Source organism: Paramisgurnus dabryanus, chromosome 12 (assembly GCF_030506205.2).
Source record: "Paramisgurnus dabryanus chromosome 12, PD_genome_1.1, whole genome shotgun sequence".
NCBI classification, from domain to species: Eukaryota; Metazoa; Chordata; class Actinopteri; order Cypriniformes; family Cobitidae; genus Paramisgurnus; species Paramisgurnus dabryanus.
In genome coordinates, this window is record NC_133348.1 from 9,031,517 (window position 1) to 9,044,747 (window position 13,231).

The 13,231-nt window shown below is 35.9% G+C and overlaps 1 protein-coding gene across 7 annotated transcripts in view; it reads left to right on the top strand.

Moving 5' to 3' along the window:
* The window catches only part of LOC135761089 (1-phosphatidylinositol 4,5-bisphosphate phosphodiesterase beta-4-like), a 38,165-nt gene that overhangs the window by 9,432 nt on the left and 15,502 nt on the right, over window positions 1-13,231 (top strand). For 6 of the 7 annotated variants that reach the window (XM_073811359.1, XM_073811357.1, XM_073811360.1 and 3 more), the window contains exons 4-14: window positions 720-817; window positions 3,220-3,300; window positions 3,514-3,573; window positions 6,999-7,142; window positions 7,977-8,056; window positions 8,916-8,969; window positions 9,042-9,123; window positions 9,933-10,033; window positions 10,427-10,484; window positions 11,024-11,132; window positions 11,855-12,065. In XM_073811359.1, coding sequence (XP_073667460.1) covers window positions 734-817; window positions 3,220-3,300; window positions 3,514-3,573; window positions 6,999-7,142; window positions 7,977-8,056; window positions 8,916-8,969; window positions 9,042-9,123; window positions 9,933-10,033; window positions 10,427-10,484; window positions 11,024-11,132; window positions 11,855-12,065 — 1,064 coding nt within the window. In that variant the 5' untranslated portion in view covers window positions 720-733. Of the gene's footprint in view, window positions 1-719; window positions 818-3,219; window positions 3,301-3,513; window positions 3,574-6,998; window positions 7,143-7,976; window positions 8,057-8,915; window positions 8,970-9,041; window positions 9,124-9,932; window positions 10,034-10,426; window positions 10,485-11,023; window positions 11,133-11,854; window positions 12,066-13,231 lie in introns of those variants that run through there. The other variant, XM_065275174.1, reaches the window with a different exon arrangement.

A 13,231-nucleotide genomic window follows, 5' to 3' on the forward strand; every position in this document is an offset into this window, starting at 1 on the left:
AATCTCCATCCTCTTCCTTTAGGGTTTTAATAGAAGATGCAAAACGTTCATCTGTTTTATTACTGTTTTATGTCGCACAGCTTTAGAGACAAATTATTATTCTTGAACTTTTTTTCTGAATTGTCACATAACATATTGTCCAGGTTGAAGCAGGGCTCCTCATCAGACGTGTCCTGGCGTGGCTCGGTCATTGGAGCGTAGTTATGTTGCTAACTCACACGTGTTCAAATCAGTTAAAGAATTCACTTCAAATTTCAACAGACTTTGTTCCTGATTATAGTGACACGGAACAGTTTTGACCAGGAGTGTAATGTTGTCTGATCACATATATTAACTCTAAAGATTTCTTGCCAGATGTGATAATAACTGCACAGCAAAACTACATTTCACATAATTCTCTGTTGACAAATTGATTAGATTCAGATTCCAGGGCATGTTTAGTATAATGAAGTGTGACAGGAACTAACAAAAGAGAGCATTTCAATATTTGAAATGTTGTAGCTTTAACCAGTCTTTCAGTGTGCATGGCAAGAGAAAGAGTTTCCCTGGTGGGTTAGTATTAAGAGACATTATAATTGTGTGTGTGTGTGTGTGTGTGTGTGTGTGTGTGTGTGTGTGTGTGTGTGTGTGTGTGTGTGTGTGTGTGTGTGTGTGTGTGTGTGTGTGTGTGTGTGTGTGTGTGTATGCAGTTGACTTTATTAGATGTTTGTCTGTTTCAGGTTGGTGAGCAGTCATGACCAAATCATATCAGTTCAACTGGCAGAAACATGTTCCTGCTTTCCTGCAGGAAGGGGCCGTGTTTGACAGATTCGATGAGGTAATGTTGCACTACTCGGTGATGTCATGATGATGTCATAACGTGTGTCTTGTGTATGCGTGATTCTGGCTGTGTTCTCTGTGTATTTCATAGTATGCATACTGCGTTTAGAGTGATTGAATCTGAAGTGTTTCTCATGATCCCTGAATACACAAATATATCATCATATTAGTTTGTTGTTTATAAAAAAGGGATGAATTGGACTGAGTAATGAAGATAGAGCCCATAATAGATGTGATATTTATTTATTTTGATTTCTTTAGTCAAAACATATTGTTTGATTTAGTTGTGTGATTTAGAAATGAAGTTTGTTAATAAAAGCAGATATTGAGAACATCTGAGGAAGAACCCCAGGAAGAATAGATACTGTTGTTACAGTGGCTAATGGGGATCTTAATAAACTAAACTAAACTAAACTAAACTAAACCTTTGAGACTTGAGATATTGAGATGTATGATGTACAGTACACAGTGCTTAATATCCTACAACGTTGTGCTGTTAAACAGAGCGAGTTAAATGCTGTTACTGTCAATCATGAAACATTTCCATTTGTTTTTGTCTCTTATGGGATTTTTGTCTAGCAGCTTTATCTTGTAGCTATATTCTTATTCTGCCCATCATTGGATTAAATGAAACGAGTGCTAACTGTGCCGCTGGATGACTGTAATGTGTTTTGAGATGAGCGGCAGACCCATACTGTACGTTTCCTGTGGATCTCATTCTTGGGTGTGCCCTATAAAGGAGAGATGGCACATAAACGTTCAGAGACAGATACAGATCAGGAAGAAAAACACAAGACTTTCAGACTGATGTTAAAATGTTTACATTTCTCTGTTTTTTTTTCCTGTTGATCTTTTCTTTCGGTTTTTCAAACGTTCAATTTGTCCAGGTTTGGTATTTTCTCCTGTTTGTCTCTGGTCAAGAGTTTAATACATTTACACTGCAACAGCCTGATGTTTACTTGATGATTGAGGAACTCTGAGAATCATGAGAGATCTGCAGTCAGATGAATTGATTTTGCTGCAGGCCTGCCGAGGTTTCTTTATTCATGTAGTAGATTCATCAGACAGCAGAAAGTGTCGTAATAAGAAGAAAGTTTTTATAGAGAGCAGTTACAGATCAGCCAGTTCACACAGAGTAACAGATGGTGAAACTGTGATACTGGCAGCCATCTTGGCTCTGTGTGTTCTGTTAAAGGACATCAGTAGGTATCCTTACTTGTATTGATGCTTTATATTAGCGCTTATATAACATCAACCTTGATTTACTTTTTTTATGATTTATTACTTGAGCAGACTGCCAAAAGTTGCAAACGTTTTTTTCTCAGATGATAACTTTAAGCAGTATGCTAGTATGCCATGCCAAATGTAACCAAATAAATAAATCTGCTAAGATTCCAGCATTCACGTGAGCAGTGTGTTTTCTGCGGTCTGTCGTTGAGTTTGAAGTGAGATTCACGCGATCATGTGTAACGTCTTTTCTGTTGTTCACCAGGTAAAAATCTATAGTCCTAAAGTTTGGTTAAATGATATGAGGTCTTTCTTGATTTAAGGATCATTCGTATCTACTGTATAGCAGAAGCGCTGCAGGTTGATGAAGTTTAATGCTCAGGCTTTAAATGAATGTGAAGTATTATTATTGATCATGAGTTAAACACAAGTGAGAGCCCAGTTTGACTGAAGTCTCCCAGGAGTCTGACGGTGTTTATATTTAGTCAGCTTTAGCTCCTGCTGCATTTATTCTCCATTCAACGCTGCATCTATTTTAGGCTGTTAGACAACAGTTGAAATGTGACCTACTTCTGCACAACCTAAACCATGTGATATTAGCCGGGTTAGTCTTTTACTAGACTAGTGATTTAGTACACATGATGTATTTCACCATGGCAACCGACAGTGAGTATTTTGGGGGTTGTTAGGTGTGGGGGTTGGTTGGGTCAGAAAGGACCAGCTGTATTCACTGTGATATAGATTTTTGTCCACTATCTAATTAACTAACTAACTAACTAATCTATCTTTGAGTCTGTTGACAATCAGTGGGCCTGGAAACAAATCACAATCCCATTCATCCTGATACTAAACTAAACAACCTGTTGGCTTATAGAAACTAATAATATTTCAAACAGGTAAACTAGATGTCTTTTTTGTGGTAAAAGTGTAGTAACCATGTTTTTTTTGTGTGTTTTGATTACTATAACCATAACCATAGTTTTACTACAGTAATCATGGTTTAACTGTGGCTTTTGTGGTAACCATGTTTTTACTACAGTAACCATGCTTTTTTTGTTTTAACTGTAGTAAAACCATGGTAAATTTTCATAAGGTGTGTGTGTGTAATAGCAGATCATTTGTCTATAATGTAACTGGTTTATATTGTCACTTACGATCTGTTTTGTTTGATAGGATCCCTTTGTATTTGAGCCGAGCTGCACTTTCAGAGTCGATGAGTACGGCTTCTTTCTCACATGGAAGAGTGATGGAAAGGTGATGAGATTTTATCTTTTTTTACTGGTGGTTTCGCAGACACACACAAATGGATTTAATATTTCCTATTATGAAATGTTTATGATGTTATAAAAGCATATGTTCATATGACCGTTTACATCAATTTGAAATGAGTCACGCTCCACCCATCACATACAGTAACATAGACACAGTGCTTACATCTAAAGTGTTTTTGGTGTCTCTGTACTTCAGGAAGGACAAGTTCTGGAATCTTCTCTGATCAACAGCATCCGTCCTGGAGTTGCACTGAAGGTGAGCCATCTTTCATCTCTCTCTCTCTCTCTCTCTCTCTCTCTGTGCGCTTACTTTAGTTACTTTAGTAACTTTAGCTAAATGTAAGATTGCTGAGGCCTGTACCAACTCAGGTTTACAGGATTAGTTTTGAGCTGACAAAATCAATACGATCAGGCTTTGTTGGTATGAAGCGTCTTATCAACTTTCTCTGTCGACTCAGGCTTTGATCTTAAACTTATGATTAATCCACGAGCACGTGCATGTAAGAGAGTGACATCGTCTCCAACAGGCAATCACATTCAACACGGACAGAGCAAGTTCTGGATTTGTTTCGGATTATTTTTCAATAATTATGTGCAAATGTTAAAACATTTCTTGCAGGCACAGAGTTATAAACTGTTTCTCTGCTGCTGTCAAAACGAGAAAGAATTGTTTGAGAAAGTTTGCTGGTAGATTAGGATGATTGTGTGCATTAAACAAAAACTTAATTTATTAATGTCATATGCATTTTTTGTCCAATCCACCAAAATCATGTTTACTACTTGTTTACTTTAATACAATAACGGTTAAGTTTCATTATATTTTGCATGTAAATGTACACAGAATTGAAAAGGAACATCACAACACGCACTTTAAAGAAGTCACGCCACCCGCGTGTCACTTTGCTCAAAGCTGATTGGATAAACTTTGCTGTGTGATCTCTGATCAAGAGCACAACCCTAACTCGGAGCTAACTTATATTGGGTCCAAAACCCAAGAATGACACAAACGAATCCTAAACTTACCTGGCTAGCCAACTAAACGGTCTTTATGTTGTAGGCCCCTGATTGTCATAGTCATGCTTTAGTTTGTTAGTTTTGTTTGTCAATCATTAAATGTATTATTCTGTTCATTTGGTAATTATCTTATTTTAATAAGCTCTTCCTCTGGTCCCATGATTTCTCATCATCCTCACCTGTTTTCTTGTTTGATTCTTCCTCTGTCCTGTGTTTTTATATCTTGTCTGTTGTTTAGTTCCTTGTCCGGTTTTTATTGTTTTATGGTCATGTTTAGCTTGTGTTACCCAGCCTGTTTCTTTTTAATTAAAGTTGATTTATTTTGGATTATTTATCATCTCGTTCGTCCTCCTCCACACTCCGTTACACTGATAGTCCTTTTTTGCCATTCACCTTATTATTATTTTATATTAGTTGTTGAATTACAGTTTGATCATGTGAAAGAGTTCATGGAGCGTGGGTAATATTTATCTCTATTATATGACTGTTAGGTGGGCAATATCATTTATTAAGGGTTACATTTTTTATTACTCTGGTCGGTCTTTATCTTGCACAAAACCAGTCAGGATCTCGATGATGATGAAGCATTTATTTAATTTAATAATTATTTTATTTAAGTCACATGTGCAGCACATATTGCTTACTCTCTTGCCCTAGGTGTGTACAAATAACTTCAAACACTTCACGGTAAACACTATAACATTAAACACTTACGGGAGAATTCTAAAAACAAATTACAAATAAATACTGTCAATATTTACAGATAACAAATAAATAAAAATATAATATAAAAAACATGGCAGATAGAAATGTCTATAAGTAACAGTGCAAATATAATGCGTTTGGGCCAAAGAGAAATTTTCCTTTAAAGTTTAGAGTAAGATAAAGTGCAGTTATTTATTTAAATTGAGGTGGTGAGCATTTAAATGTACACCTAACCCTAACAAATTGAAGTAAAATACAGTTTTCATTTATACAGCTGCATTAAAAACTGATTGAATGGTGAAGTGGCGCTCAGTTTATCTCACAGGTCGAGCCTCAGATAAGAGTTTGAACTGTACTGTATGTTCTCTCTGTGTCAGTCTGGGTTTACTATCACAGTCCAATATTACCTATAGATGCTTGAATGCCGTTAATAAATAAAAAGTACATCAATTTATTCCTGTAGACCTTTTGTTGCAATCCAGCTTCACAAAAAAACGTTTTAGGACAAAAAAACAGGATATAGAAAAATTCTACATCAAAATAATCATAAAGAAATATGAAACTTATAAAAGTGATTAGTCTTCTTTTTTGTGAATGTACACAAATTAAAGTAGACCATTCACAGTTTCGAATGATGTCTTGCATGCATGTGTATGATTATTAATGATGGAGTATTTTAAGTTGATTCTGCTTTGATGAGGAGAAAACACGTCAAAACGCGCCGCCAGGTTTTTGGGTTATCTAGTTTCTGACTTTTTGTGTGTAAGATCCTGTTCAAGGTTAACATGATTTACTCTGCGCACAAATATTATTGACAAACAAACTTTTTATTTAATTTTCTCTTTGTGTTAAATATTGACTTCTGTCATTGGTCACCCCACCCTATACTGTAATGTTTGTGTTTCTGTGTCATCTTATATAACTAAAAGTCCCAGACTGTATGTATGTATGCGTGCGTGCGTGTGTATCTCATTGATAATGTTGAATGTATTCCGGTTTCAGGTCGCTATGCCAGCATTATAAGCACATCTCAGCTGTCCCTACAGTATCTCTCTAATCACTAAACAAGCGTTCACAGTTTTTTGTGTGATTATTATGCACCTATGTGTATTTGTGGAGGTTGGCCATCTTTCAGGAACTGATCTTAATATGGTTTTGAGCCTGTTTGCCAAGCGGGAGGTTTTCTGTGTACACTGTCAACCGTCTGTTTGGCCTAAGAAATGTTTTCTGAACACAAACACAAGCTGTCGTCCTTACACGATGAAAAGATGCTGTTTGTTAAAATATCTTTTCACGTCTCATTTATTGAATCACAGTTTACTGTAAATAATCCAGTGCAGATGAAGCGTTTTGTTTTAAATATATGACACATTTATTTTTCACATGCATTAAACATGCATCACTTTTATTTAAAGGCGGGGTGCATGATTTTTAAAAAACACTTGGAGTTGGACCAAGTACCAAAACACACTTGTAGCCAATCAGCAGTAAGGGGCGTGTCTACTTAACAACATCGTTGCCTGGGTTGCGTATGTGTGGGCGGGTCTATCAAAAGAAGGTCCAGATTCTATTGGGGTAGGGGTGTGTCTGTTTAGGTGATTTAAAATGTCAACATTGGCTTTCAGAGATCATGCACCCCGCCTTTAAGAATAAATGTGTTTTGGCTTTCGATCAGTTTAATTGTGGAATTGACACAGATGTGGCTTGTGTATGTTTTTTCTTTGAATGATCTCTCATGAGAAAATGTTGAATGTTTATCAATAGTTTCAACTGAAAGTGTCAATATAATGACATTAGCGAGGAAAAAACTCAACGTACAGATGGGCGTCTTTACATGTGTGGCACGTGACGTAAGATTACTTGCCGGTACACCTAAGACTCTTTAAAATATAAAGAAACAGTAAGTAAGTTAAAGGGTTTGACTGCAGTTTCAGTGCCATTTCTAACGATTGGTCTCGGCAGGACTCAAAGATTCTGGCATCTCTGGAGGCCGCAGGGAAGAACGAGGGGGATCTCGACGGTCGCATCATCTGCGTGTGCAGCGGACCGGACCTGGTCAACCTCAGCTTCATGTACATGCTGACGGATAGCCCGGATACTGCCAAGGTAACCGTCACCGTGGCAACCTCTGTTTCACCTGGTCAACGCTCGAGCGGTTAAAGAAAATCAAGAACTGTTTTTTACCCATTTAAAGAGTGTTAATTAATATTTTAATTAATGGTGAACCTTTGTGTGTCTGTGATCTTAATCGCAGATGATTCGATGTAAAGAATGGGAAGTCATGGTTTTAGACCAAAGATGAATAATTTATTTGTGTGTTTACGTCCTGACTGTTTTCTCATTAATTACATCAGATCTTTTTTCTAAGTATTTCCCTGTGGATAATAAAATACTATATAATACTACATAATAAATGTCATATATTTGATTAGATATTATTTGAAAGTGTTTTTTAAAGCTTTAAGATGTTAGGATTATACAGACATCAGGTTAAGTGATGGTTCTTAAAGTTCAGCTGTGCTTTCATTTGAATGTTACAGTATTTGTAGCTCTTGTTCCGGTTCGGTTCAGGTATTTGCTGACCATCGTTTTAAAGCCACAGGTTTATTTATTGTTTAAAGCTCAAAATGTGAATAGATAATAATAATAATAATAATACGTTTTATTTATATAGCGCCTTTCCAGAGCTCAAGGATGCTTTACATCAAAAAAAGAAAAATTTAACAAGATGACAATGATAAGGGACACAGAAGTACAGAAGAGACAAAGACAAGTCCAAACATACAAAACAGAAATTAAGATGCATAACATCAAGGAATAAATACAGCGTAATCAAATCAGCAAGAGTAGCATTCAGAAAACAAATGTTGAAGTGTAGGGTTAGGATATCAATGTGGAGTTTATTTAAACTCTCAAACTTGTTTTTTTTCTTATTTGCAGAAATGGATGGAAGGCTTAAAATCAGTCATTCACAACTTCAAGGCGAATAATGTTTGTCCAATGACCTGTCTGAAGAAACAGTGAGTCCATCTGACACAAACTCCACCTTAAAAGACTTCCTTCAATCTTTATGTTTAATACAGTATGATAATCTTAGATCATTGGAGTATTACAGCATTTAAGAGTTTATACTATTCCTTACATAACAGTAATAATGAGAAATCATTGATGATTGAAGATCTGAAGAGCTCAGATGAAAAAAGTGCGTCTGAAGTGTTTTCTTGTAAATCAGTGTTTTATATCAGACTGTTAATGGATGCTGCCAATAAATCTGTATTTCTGTAAACGTAAAATACAACAAGTAAACGATGACGTGAGTTCAACGTAAATCTCTTTTCTTGGATTACAACAAACACACAGATTGTAGGCAACATTCACTTCCTGGGATTGGTGATGTAGTAAAGACCGACATTATCATAATTACTCCTGCTTGAATTCACAGCCTGTAAGTTAACTCCTGTTATCAAACGTGGTAAGGAGCGTCACATTTCCGGCTGATGTCAGAGGTATTTAGACCAATCACAACGTACAGATTAGCTGACCAATCAGAGACAGCGCTTTTCAAATCAATGCATTTCAGGAAGATCTAGAGCTACAAAAATGTACGGTATGGGTAAAATAATTTGAGCAATTAAATCAGTGAAGGTATAATAGAGCATTCAGTTAATATCATTATCACATTTTTGAATGAGATGGCGTTTAGTGGCTTTTGCATCTGAGCTCCTCATATTTTTTTTATCTGTCTTCCAGGAAGTTTAAAGTAACCATCTTCATACAGTAATAGACTAATATGAACATTAAGATTTTTAAGTTTTATTGTGTAAATGTCCATACAAAGATTCTCTGGAGAACCGGTTTTGTGTTTTTCTTCATGTTTAGTTGGATGAAACTGTCCTTCTTAACAAACGTCAATGGAAAAATCCCCGTCCGAGGGTAAGTGATGTTCATTCTTCAGTAGCTCGGCTGTGATGGATTCTGGGATAAATTCTGTCTCCTCTTTTACAGAATCACAAGGACATTCGGCTCAGGGAAAACTGAGAAAGGAATATTTCAGGCTCTCAAGGAGCTCGGCTTGCCCAGTGGAAAGGTGAGACGAGGGCTCGATTAAGACCTACTATTCAGTTCTTTACATTCTCAAATATTAAAACATAATAGTGAATGAGATTTCAGACTCTCAGTTCATAGTCCAGTTTACATGTGTGCCAAAACTTTGCAAAAGCATCCTGTCAAAAGCCATTTACAGCTACGCTTATAACCAAATTATCAGTGCTACAACATAGAGATGACAAATAAATATACTTTTTAATGTGAATAAAATTGGTAATGCTTACAATTTATTTACATTAGTTAACTATTAAAGTTAATTTCAAAACCCTTTAAAAATGCTGGGTTATTTTCAACTAAGGATTGGGTCAAAAAGGGCTGAGCTCTGCCGTTGGGTTTAATTAACCCATGTTTAAATTTGACCAAACAATGGGTTAAGACAACCCAACATACAGTGGATTAAATTACAACCCAAGTGGCTGGGCTCATCCCTTTTTTGACCCAACGCTGGGTTGAAAATAGTGAATGTGCTAATACATATGAAAAATCAAACGTATCTGATAACGTAAGTACATGCACATGAATGCTGGACAATTATATTTGTATTAACTAACATCAATAATGATAAATAAATGCTGTACAAGACTGTATGTTGCCCATTGTCAGTTGGTATGAATTTATGAAAGAGATCTTGTTGTAAAAATTGGGGCGTTTTCCCGGACAGGGTTTAGGTTAATAAACGTTTTTTGTGTGTGTGTGTGTTTACAACAACATTAACTTCAGCTGTGGTTATTGTTAATCTGCTGATTTTTTCTTGTTGTTATGGTTGTTTTTTTTTTTTTTGCTTTGCAGAATGATGAAATTGAGCATTCAGTCTTCACGTTTGATGTCTTCTACACCCTCACTCAGAAAATCTGCCCTCGCACGGACATCGAGGAGCTTTTCAAGAAGATGTACGTCCTATGAAACACAAGAAATCAATATAAGCACAAAGAGCTGTGTGTTTATGCAAATACTCTGTGTGTGGGGTTGTGGTTTTCTCAATATTGTTACTGGTATTTAATCACATGAAGGTTTTGTTGATGAAATTATATCCGTAAATAGATTGCATTAACGTATTTGGAATGTGTGGCACTACTAACTAGGCCTACATACAGTAGCCTATACAAAACTCTAACCAGCTTTAGCAGGTGAATATTAACCTATACTATTATAACTAACAGTTTGGTTTGTACAGTACGTAGTGTTTTGAGACGGTGATTTAGAAATGCTTTGTGATGTCTAATTCTCTTTCTGCCTTCATCATTTTGATGTAATTCAACCTTTTCTGATGAATCTCTTTGCAGCAATGGAGACAAAAGTGATTATTTAACCGTAGAGCAGTTAGTCAGCTTTCTAAATGAAGTAAGCTTTTTATCATTATTAACTTTTCCCTTATTTCCATGTGCATGCTCCACACTATCAGCCAATCCATGTCCTCCGTTAGGTTTACCATGGCTACAGCGCCGCCGCCGTCCTTCTGTCTGTCTGTCTGTCTGTGGTGAGCAGTCAGTGGTGATGTGTCTCTGTTGTTTGTCTCTTTTGGATTGTTGGGTATTTTTAGTTACACTTACTTTATTGTAGAGTTATGCACAACTAGTATTACTGCTATATTTGTTCCTAGTTTAGTTTTTTTCCTGTAATGCATGGAAACTCAGTCACTCATTCATTGTAAATAACAACTGATGGATTCAGTAAGAGAAAAGCTTAATTGGGACACTTAACCAGATTATTAACTGTCGATGTATTTCATTATAATCTGTCAAATGTTGTGTGTATTTATAATACAGGGATTTCTGAAACTGTTCTGGTCAGTGTTACGTCTGGTTTGGTTTAATATAACAGTGTGGTTCAGTGGTGATCTCTGTTCTCATCTCATGCTATCTGTTTGATTTTCTCCGTAGAACCAGCGAGATCCTCGACTCAATGAGATCCTCTTTCCATTCTACGACCCCAAACGAGTCATGCAGATCATTGAGACGTACGAGAGAGATGGAGACTTTAAAAAGAAAGGTGTGAGTGAGTGAATGTATCATGATCACCTGCTGACCTCTAGTGGTCACTCACTGTAGTTACACTCACCTGCCGTCCACTTCTTCACTAAACGCTAACACAACGCTTTCCTTTACTAACAGTGCACAATATCACAGTAGTCTAAAATTATCAGGTTTGACTCGATAATCATATATGATGTTGCAATACAAATCCAAATTGATTCTTTGATTTGCAAATTTAGGGGTAAAGCCAGGTTCACACCTCACCTTGATTTTTTTTGGCTGTCCCACATAAAAGATGGCTGTCGTGAAATAAAAGTGTCAGTTTCTTTGATCGTAGCTCCTGAACGGCGATCATTTATTATAGACCATTCTGCAACACTGGCCCAGAAGCACTTTCTGTTTCAGTTTTTTATATTACTTAATATTAGAACAAAATACAACCAACAGAAAATGTAGAATTGAATGCAAATGTAAAATAAACATGAACTTAAAAGCAACAGGAAGTGCTTCTGGACAAGTGTAATTTACATCTTGCTAAATGGTCTATAGAGAGAGAGAGAGAGAGAGAGAGGAATTGAAAGATGTTCTTGTGTAGAGGCGTCATCATGCCCATGCAAACTGATGATTGTAATGAAATGTGAAAAATAAATGAAAGAGTTTACATGATCTGAGATAAGACATTTCTGATCAAATAACTCTGATCTTGCATTGATAGTGAATAAGCTTCCCATTATTCAGGTCGCATGTCTTGTGATGGGTTCTGTCGGTACCTGATGTCCGATGAGAACGCTCCCGTGTTCCTGGATCGTCTGGATCTGTGTCAGGAGATGGATCATCCTTTGGCTCATTATTTCATCAGCTCCTCACACAACACTTACCTGAATGGCCGGCAGTTCGGTGGCAAATCTTCTGTTGAGATGTACCGACAGGTGTTGCTGTCTGGCTGCAGGTGTGTTTATATGTTTTTATCTTGTCACCACACAAGATTTTCACGCTGATTCTTGAAACGTTGGCAAAAACATGTCCCACTAAGAAAAAGTGCTAATTCTGTTGGAAGTTAATAACATTTTCATGAAGAAAAGGAATCAATGTTATAATCAGGGGGTCTTTTGCACATATGTAAGGTTCTTTTATAGGTTTATTTTTATTTTTTATTAATTTAATGATTATATGCTGGCCCATTGCCTACAAAATCAGCTGTCCTCGGTTAAGAGATAATCATTTCAACTTGATTAAAAAAGCCAAAAGTAATAATTGAATTGAATAATATATTTACCACATGAAAGACTACATTGTAATATGTATTTAAAACTACAAACAGTGAGTTTTGAACAATATTTACTATTATTTTGTGATTGCTCAAAATGTGTCCCACATATTCGTCACCACCGTCAGATATTTATAAAAAACAATAAAATCAGAGAACTACAGGGTCAACTGCATTCCTGAGGACCCCATTTTTAAACCTTCAGATCTACTGCATGCTTCAAGATCACTCAAGCTCCTGTATGTTTGATATTTTCTCTTAAACTTCTTCATATTTTTGAACACTGCTACTGTGACAACCATAACATGTCAACACCGTCATCTTTGTAAAAAAATATTAGATTAGATTATGAAATAAATGTATCATTTTTAAGAAGAGGTCTGAAGTAGCTAGCACAAGATGGCTAATGTGAACAACTCATCTATTTTTTATCTATATTAGGTTTTTGTCACCACCGTCAGATGTCACCACCGTCCGTTTTTTTGTCTTTTCTGTCAGGTTTTATGTATTTTAGGAAGTTATGATTTGATATTTGTTCATCACAGTGCTCAGGATTGTTATTTTTTGGACCAAATATTTACCTAAAGTTTAAGCAAGAAGCCATTGACTTGAGTGGATATACATTTTGGAATAATGAGGCCAATCAATGTCACCACCGTCAGACGTAGTTTTATTTGTTTTAAATTAATATGCTTACAATATGTTTCTTCAGTGCTGTTAAGTTATTAAATTAATAGTCTCTATTAATACAAAAATATGTTTATTAAATAAAAAATCATAACTTTTTCTATTTAGGCTTAAAGTAAATGTTGTATGAGTAATAACTGGAAAAATGCCTATTTTATGAA